General features: G+C 43.1%; 1 protein-coding gene across 1 annotated transcript; it reads left to right on the top strand.

The window, feature by feature from the left end:
- ptgesl (prostaglandin E synthase 2-like) lies at positions 1-8,314 on the top strand. Its single transcript, XM_075468904.1, has 7 exons — positions 1-330; positions 1,033-1,221; positions 1,394-1,449; positions 1,867-2,019; positions 4,182-4,382; positions 4,461-4,578; positions 7,048-8,314. Exons 1-7 carry the CDS (start codon positions 40-42, stop codon positions 7,192-7,194), a joined length of 1,155 nt encoding a protein of 384 aa, XP_075325019.1. The 5' UTR covers positions 1-39; the 3' UTR covers positions 7,195-8,314.
- Positions 8,315-8,713: the final 399 nt, after the last annotated feature.

Genomic DNA, 8,713 nt, shown 5'->3' with positions numbered 1-8,713 from the left:
TCCGTCGTGGTGCATTGTGGGGCTTTATGTAAACTCAACATGGCAGCCGCCTGCGCCAGAACCGTCAGTAAGGTCGGCTTGTCTTTTCTGGAGACTCCAGCCGCCCGCCGGTCCGGCACCGTCTCCTACCTGCTGGGCAATGTGGGCACGCACGGGTCCCGGAGGTCCTACGGCACCGGCGGGCCCGGGTTCCGGTCCAAACTCTTCTCCTCGGTGCGGTCGGGAGGCGGCAGGGTGCTGGGCTGCGCCTTCCTGCTCGGCGGAGGTTTGGGTTTGTATCAGACCATGAAGCTGTCCGTGCAGCAGCACCTGGCGGAGGAGGAGAAGAAGGTGAGTCCGGACCGGGAGAACCGGGTCTCCGGTGTCTGGGGGGGTCGGTTCCGGGCTGGCTGCAGCCGCAGGACTCTCATGTCTGCAGACAGGGTCACCTGAGTGCCAGCTGAGGTCGAACTGCAGATTTTACTGAATATCTGCAAACCAACAGTGTTTAAAACTTAACTTATTTTACTTCCATGAAAGTTCTGGTTTTAAACACACTTTAAAGTCCAGTCGGAGGTTAAAAGTTGCCCGCGTGTCTCTGTCAGACTGATAAGAGCTGAAGAAACCTCTGCAGATGTTCACGTGCACTTATGAGATCTCAGCTTTTTAAACACCCAGATGTTGAACACAGCCACTCGCATCTGTTTTTTTTTTAAATTTTATTTATTTATTTATATTTAGGGCTGGGCGAGTTAACTCGTTATTATCGCGTTAACTCTTGACATGAAGCTGTATGACATCCCATATCAGCAACATCATTTATGAACATCTTCTTACCCCCTGCTGCGTCCTGTGAGCAGAGTTCCAGCCTCGTTTTGGTGTTGACGAAGGTAGTCCGGCTAGTTGGCCTGGGTTTAAAAAAATAAAGCTAAATCAATTGATTTACACATCTGTTTTTTTGTTTGCCCGATGCTGAGGACGAACCTTTGGAAATATAACCTCAGGCTGGTGTTGAACCAGGAGCCTGAGCTTTCCTCTGCTGCCCCCCCGCAGGCTTCAGGAGGCGGTCTGAAGCTGACTCTCTACCAGTACAAGACCTGCCCGTTCTGCAGCAAAGTGCGGGCGTTCCTCGACTACCACGGCCTGCCGTACGAGATCGTGGAGGTGAACCCGGTGATGAGGCAGGAGATCAAATGGTCGGTCTACAGAAAAGTGCCCATCCTGATGGTAGATTCTGAGCTGGTAAGGCGGTTAAATCTCTCACCTGTTGGGCTTTAGGAATCAGCTCGCTAAAAGCAAACGCATATTTACAGGCTGTAGCGTTCAGAATCGGGCTTTAAATCTCTTTTTGTGCATTTAAATGTGGGGAAAATGTGCAGCCTTCTCAGTGAAACTCTCCATTCTTCATCCTCAGCAACTGAATGACTCTTCGGTCATCATCAGCTCCCTGAAGACGTTTTTAACCAGCGAGTAAGTAGAAGCTTCCTGCCGTCAAATATCTGTCCCCTGCTGCCTGTTTGGTTGTTAAAATTAACTAAAGGGAGAACGAGCCACATAAATGAACCAGAAGCAGCTTCCAGCTTCTCAAATATGAGAATTTTGATGTATTTCTTTGTCATAAATGATAAAATGATCAGCTTGGACTGGACCCCGAAACCTCGGGATAATTTAATCTTTTCCTTTTCCGTTTACAAAATGTTTTGTTTGTTCTTAAGCTCCTCAAAAAAAGTTAAATTCTTTACAAAAGCAAAGCTAAAACTTGTTAAATTGTGAAGAAATGATTAAAAAGAACGGTTAAAAACCGTAAAACGAAGCAGTTTTAAAACAAACTAAAGGAAAAACTGAGCAACGATTGAAATAGTTTGACTTTTCTCCTTTTTCCTGCAGGGGGAAAAGCTTGACCCAAATCCTTTCGTGCTACCCGGAGATGAAGTCTTTGAACGACAAAGGGAAGGAAGTGACGGAGTACAACAACAAGTACTGGCTGATGCTGAGCGAGGCGGACAACGGCGTGGTTTACCCCCAGAAGGGAATGCAGAAGTAAGGACAAACCGGTCCCAACTTTGGTTTCCACCCCTCGACTTACCCGTCCTCTTCCTTCTGTTCTGTCACATACACTGGATGGGAAAACCGCTAACATTAGCCTCTCTGATGCTGAAATGGGAAAACCGCTAACATTAGCCTCTCTGATGCTGAAATGGGAAAACCGCTAACGTTAGCCTCTCTGATGCTGAAATGGGAAAACAGCTAACATTAGCCTCTCTGATGCTGAAATGGGAAAACCGCTAACATTAGCCTCTCTTGTGCTGAAATGGGTAAACCGCTAACATTAGCTTCTCTGCTGAAATGGGAAAATCGCTAACGTTAGCCTCTCTGATGCTGAAATGGGGAAACAGCTAACGTTAGCCTCTCTGATACTGAAATGGGAAAATCGCTAACATTAGCCTCTCTGATACTGAAATGGGAAAACCGCTAACATTAGCCTCTCTATTACTGAAATGGGAAAACCGCTAACATTAGCTTCTCTGATGCTGAAATGGGGAAACAGCTAACGTTAGCCTCTCTGATGCTGAAATGGGAAAACCGCTAACATTAGCCTCTCTGATGCTGAAATGGGAAAACAGCTAACATTAGCCTCTCTGATGCTGAAATGGGAAAACCGCTAACGTTAGCCTCTCTGACGCTGAAATGGGAAAACAGCTAACATTAGCCTCTCTGATGCTGAAATGGGAAAACCGCTAACATTAGCCTCTCTGATGCTGAAATGGGAAAACAGCTAACATTAGCCTCTCTGATGCTAAAATGGGAAAACCGCTAACATTAGCCTCTCTGATGCTGAAATGGGAAAACCGCTAACGTTAGCCTCTTTGATGCTGAAATGGGAAAACCGCTAACATTAGCCTCTCTGATGCTGAAATGGGAAAACCGCTAACAATAGCCTCTGATGCTGAAATGGGAAAACCGCTAACATTAGCCTTTCTGATGCTGAAATGGGTAAACCGCTAACATTAGCTTCTCTGCTGAAGTGGGGAAACTGCTAACATTAGCCTCTCTGATGCTGAAATGGGAAAACCGCTAACATTAGCCTCTCTGATGCTGAAATGGGAAAACCGCTAACATTAGCCTCTCTGATGCTGAAATGGGAAAACCGCTAACGTCAGCCTCTCTGATGCTGAAATGGGAAAACCGCTAACAATAGCCTCTGATGCTGAAATGGGAAAACCGCTAACGTTAGCTTCTCTGCTGAAATGGGAAAACCGCTAACGTCAGCCTCTCTGATGCTGAAATGGGAAAACCGCTAACAATAGCCTCTGATGCTGAAATGGGAAAACCGCTAACGTTAGCTTCTCTGCTGAAATGGGAAAACCGCTAACGTCAGCCTCTCTGATGCTGAAATGGGAAAACCGCTAACGTTAGGTTCTCTGCTGAAATGGGAAAACCGCTAACGTCAGCCTCTCTGATGCTGAAATGGGAAAACCGCTAACGTTAGCCTCTCTGATGCTGAAATGGGAAAACCGCTAACAATAGCCTCTGATGCTGAAATGGGAAAGCCGCTAACATTAGCCTTTCTGATGCTGAAATGGGTAAACCGCTAAGATTAGATTCTCTGCTGAAATGGGAAAATCGCTACCACTAACCTCTGCTGAAGTGGGAAAACCGCTAACGTTAGCCTCTCTGATGCTGAAATGGGAAAACCGCTAACATTAGCCTCTCTGATGCTGAAATGGGAAAACCGCTAACATTAGCCTCTCTGATGCTGAAATGGGAAAACCGCTAACATTAGCCTCTCTGATACTGAAATGGGAAAACCGCTAACGTTAGCCCCTCTGATGCTGAAATGGGAAAACCGCTAACATTAGCTTCTCTGATGCTGAAATGGGTAAACGGCTAACATTAGCCTCTCTGATGCTGAAATGGGAAAACCGCTAACGTTAGCTTCTCTGATGCTGAAATGATGAAGTTCTTTTCCTTGAAGTTGAACTTTGAGGGGCATAATCTGCTCATTTCGGACCGAACACACACACAAAGTGTAAAAAAAGGTGCCTGGTGTAATAATTAGCCTGGAGACATATTTGTTTATCCAGCTGCTTGACACTCGGAGACGTTTTTATCCATTAAATATGTCGCTTTCACGCACAAATTCTCCTAAAAGCACCATTTTAAACCGATTATTCACAGACTGTCGTGTCTTCTGTTTTCAGAGAGGAGATGAAATGGCGTCAGTGGGCTGATGACTGGCTCGTGCACCTCATATCGCCCAATGTTTACCGGACTACCGGCGAATCCCTGGCCTCCTTCGACTACATTGTACGCGAGGGCAAGTTTGGCGCCGTGGAAGGCTTCTTTGCTAAATACGTGGGTGCTGCAGCCATGTTTGTGATCGCAAAAAGGCTGAAAAGTCGGTAGGTTGAACCCCCGTCCGCCTGGTTTGGATCTTCCGTTTGGAGGCGAAAGTGTTTGACTTTTCCCTTTGTTGACAGACACAACCTGCAGGAAGACGTCAGGCAGGATCTCTACAAGGCCGTCAACGAGTGGGTGGCCGCCATCGGCAAGAGCAGGAAGTTCATGGGTGGAGATCAGCCCAACCTGGCAGATCTGGTGAGGAAACGACCTCCATTTTTTTATTTTTTACCTGATCCTTCAGAGCAGGGATGGGCAACTGGTCCTCACTCAGTACGGCCCGCAAATAGATCAATAATAATTTAATAATTAAAAAATAAATAAAAAAATTGTAATTATACTGTTGACTGATAGCGGGGCCCGGGCCGCATTCCGCAACAGCGAATAGGAAAGTCAAAGAGCCATGGCCACAAGCAGTGGCAAAAAGAGAAAACTTGACCGAGAAAAATCGCATTTTTCAGCCAAAATAGGAAGAAGAGTACCTCTTCAGTTTTGTTCTTTGTTATGAAGGAGTTCAAATTCCTTTTTGCACTTTTTTTTTAAGCAAATGTTTTGTCTTTGTTTCTTATTAAAGGGATAATCCGGAGTAAAATGCACTTTAGATCAATTTACGGGATGTTGGGAGTACATACGTTGAGTTGACATCAAAATCATGTCATTCGGATGTGTTTTGAGAATTTCGATTTGACCGTTTTTAGCCAAAAGTCGTTAGCCTGGAAGTGATGAGGGACATATGAAGTCACCGCTACAAAACGCTATTTTTATACCTCTTCTACAGCTCCAAACAACATAACACTTACGTGGTAGTGAGTAGAGGGTCCCTAAAGCCAAACCAAAGTGTCCCGAGGTCTTCATGTGGTCGGATAGAGAGTCCAGAATGAATTTAATCAAGCCAGTACCTTTCCGGAAATGTCTCTGCTGCAGCTGCCGCTACAGACCGTGGTGAAGTTGGTTTGATATTGGATATTCGACAGATATTCACAATAAGGAAATAAGGTATCTTTTTTTTCAAACCAATATCAAACCAACTTCACCACGGTCTGTAGCGGCAGCTGCAGCAGACACATTTCCGGAAAGGTTAATTCTGGACTCTATATCCGACCACACGAAGACCTCGGGACACTTCAGTTTGGCTTTAGGGACCCTCTACTCACTACCACGTAAGTGTTATGTTGTTTGGAGCTGTAGAAGAGGTATAAAAATAGCGTTTTATAGCGGTGACTTCATATGTCCCTCATCACTTCCAGGCTAACGACTTTTGGCTAAAAACGGTCAAATCGAAATTCTCAAAACACATCCGAATGACATGATTTTGATGTCAACTCAACGTATGTACTCCCAACATCCCATAAATTGATCTAAAGTGCATTTTACTCTGGATTATCCCTTTAAGGACGTGTTAAAATGCATTTATATGCAGAAAATAGTTGTACGTTGGTGCAATAAACATACAGATATAAATTCATATAAAATGTGTTCTTATTGAGAATCATTTGTAGCGTCTTTCATATCCAATTATTCGAAGTGCGTGGTCATGTGGCCCTCCAACAGGGTGGCCGCGGGTCCTTAAAAAGTCGTAAGTCAATTTTCCTGAAAATAAGACCTTAAAAAAGTATTAAATTGTCTTAAATTCAGATTGCATGGGTCTTAAATATTTGTGTATTTTTCTTTTTGCTTTAAAGGAACAGTATTTTTTTTAAAAATATATATTTACTTGATTTTATAAGCATTTGTTCATGGGACTTAAATGTTCTGAAGATATAGTAATAAATTTAATTTAGGACAGTGATGACACTTTTGTGATCTTTTCTCATGACACACATTTAGCCGATGTTCTTAAACTCAACCGTCATTTTACCGTTTTACTGTCAGTGTGTTTACTTGGTATTTCCATCGCACGTTTGGTCTTAAATTTCATTCAGAAGTGGTATTAAAAGGCCTGAAATGGGAAAATCGCTAACGTTAGCCTCTCTGATGCTGAAATGGGAAAACCGCTAACAATAGCCTCTGATGCTGAAATGGGAAAACCGCTAATGTTAGCTTCTCTGCTGAAATGGGAAAACAGCTAACATTAGCCTCTCTGATGCTGAAATGGGAAAACCGCTAACAATAGCCTCTGATGCTGAAATGGGAAAACCGCTAATGTTAGCTTCTCTGCTGAAATGGGAAAACAGCTAACGTTAGCCTCTCTGATGCTGAAATGGGAAAATCGCTAACGTTAGACTCTCTGATGCTAACGTTAGCGTTAATTTAGGACAGTGATGACACTTTTGTGATCTTTTCTCATGACACACATTTAGCCGATGTTCTTAAACTCAACCGTCATTAGTCATTTTACCGTTTTACTGTCAGTGTGTTTACTTGGTATTTCCATCGTACGTTTGGTCTTAAATTTCATTTAGAAGTGGTATTAAAAGGTCTTAAAAAGTCTTAAATTTAACTTGTTTATACCTGTATACACCCTGAGATATACATTCATATAAAATGTGTTCTTATTGAGAATCATTTGTAGCGTCTTTCATATCCAATTATTCGAAGTGCGTGGTCATGTGGCCCTCCAATGATAGTGCTGAAAAAATGTTGGCCCTCTTTATCATGGAAGTTGCCCATCCCTGCTTCAGAGCGATGAAAAGTTGATCTAAAAATGTCCTCCTCCTCCACCCACAGGCGGTGTTTGGCGTCCTCAGAGTGATGGAAGGCCTCCAAGCGTTCGACGACATGATGGAAAACACTAAAGTCAAGTTTTGGTACAAGCGCATGGAGAGAGCGACGCTCAACCACGAGGGTCTGTCGCAGCGAGCCTCCAAACAGTGAACAGTGAAACTCAGGATAGACAGTGACCTGCATCTGGAACCAAGAAGGAGACCTGCTTTGTTAGTCGGAACCTCAAAAGGTCCGGGAACCACCACCGCTAAGGCTCCGGCTGACCTCCTACCTGCAGACATTCAACGCTGAAACATGAAAATACCGTCACCAGATGCTTAATTTCACCAGTGACAAAGCTGCTTTGTGGGAAATCGTCTTACGGTTGTCTCTGGTTTGTAGTGGCCTCTAGTGGTCAACAGTAAGAACTGCACGCAATAAGTTAGCCAGAATATATTTGATCTTTCATTTTTTCTGCAAATAGGTTTGATTTATTCTCTTCCTGGGGAGTAAAAGACGCTTCTTTGTTGTTGTTCTTGCTGTGAAAAACTTGATTCAGTTATTTCCAAGTCTGGAATAAGACCTAACAACAAAAAAACCTCATTTTTCTGACATGAACAAAAAGTTGATACTGTAATTTGGAAGCGACTTTGCATCTTATTTCTTGTTCAAAGTGTTGAGGATTACAGTGGAAAGTTCTGACTTTAATGCAGATTATTAATGGGAGTCAAACTTTTCTCTTAGGTCTCACATTTGGCTAAGATTCCTCCTAAATACACATTTAAGAAGCTTCTCTGCTTCCTCTAAGAACCAAAAAACAAACAAAAAAGAGTTAATCTCTGTTCTGTGGGGTTAAAAATGTTGAGAACTCTGTTCACATCGTGAAACTTAAGCGTTAATAGTTCCTAATTTGGTTTCACATTTATTAACTCAGTTCATATCAGTTTAAGAGGAACTTTACACTCAGCAGCTTTGTCTAAAAACGGTTCATGTAGATATTTTCTAGCTTCTGTGCAGGAACCACGAGATCGGGGGGATCTGTATTTATTTCGGAATGATTGTTTCTTTGTGTAACCGATGCAGGATCCGTCTGCTCTGGCAGTGAGGGGTGAATAAGAGGATGTTCTGGCCTGGAGTAAAAACAGATTAAATTGTGAGCTGCCAGCAGGAATATACTTAATATGCAATCTGTCAGCCGCAGATTCATTGAATTTATTGTATTGAAACAGCTGAGTGTGCAGAGTTTAAAAAAATAAGAAAAAAGGTACAATAAAAGGAAAACAAACCTTGAGTTTTGGCTTTTGTTTCAGGTAAAAACTAACAAATTCATCAGGTTTTACTATTTCTTTCAGCCTAAAACACACAGGATATCATCTGGGCTGCAGCTACTTTCTTCTTCTCCTGATGGTTAATACGTCCGATTGGCTGTCAGACAAACACTTTAAATACTCCACTTAGTTTAAATAGTGCTAAATTTTCTACAATTTGTTGGTGGTGCCGACTTTATCAGAGCTGCCACATGGTTGGCCGGATGCTCGGTGAGTCCATAAACAGCACTCATGTTCAAACAAAACCTAAAAAGTTGCAGATTGGACTGATATGACACAGGGAAGCAGCACATAATCTCAATTAAAAGACTGATTTTGGTGAAAATGATCATTTTAAAGGATATTTTTTGGCACGAGTTGCC

This window comes from Odontesthes bonariensis, chromosome 6, assembly GCF_027942865.1.
Source record: "Odontesthes bonariensis isolate fOdoBon6 chromosome 6, fOdoBon6.hap1, whole genome shotgun sequence".
NCBI lineage: Eukaryota > Metazoa > Chordata > Actinopteri > Atheriniformes > Atherinopsidae > Odontesthes > Odontesthes bonariensis.
This window is presented reverse-complemented; position numbering and strand designations above follow the sequence as displayed.

Excerpts from the sequence above, each read along its gene's own strand:
- ptgesl (XM_075468904.1), top strand. The coding sequence starts at position 40 with ATGGCAGCCGCCTGCGCCAGAACCGTCAGTAAGGTCGGCTTGTCTTTT. Across the intron at positions 331-1,032 it reads TGGCGGAGGAGGAGAAGAAG|GCTTCAGGAGGCGGTCTGAA; the intron begins GTGAGTCCGGAC and ends GCCCCCCCGCAG. Across the intron at positions 1,450-1,866 it reads AAGACGTTTTTAACCAGCGA|GGGGAAAAGCTTGACCCAAA; the intron begins GTAAGTAGAAGC and ends TTTTTCCTGCAG.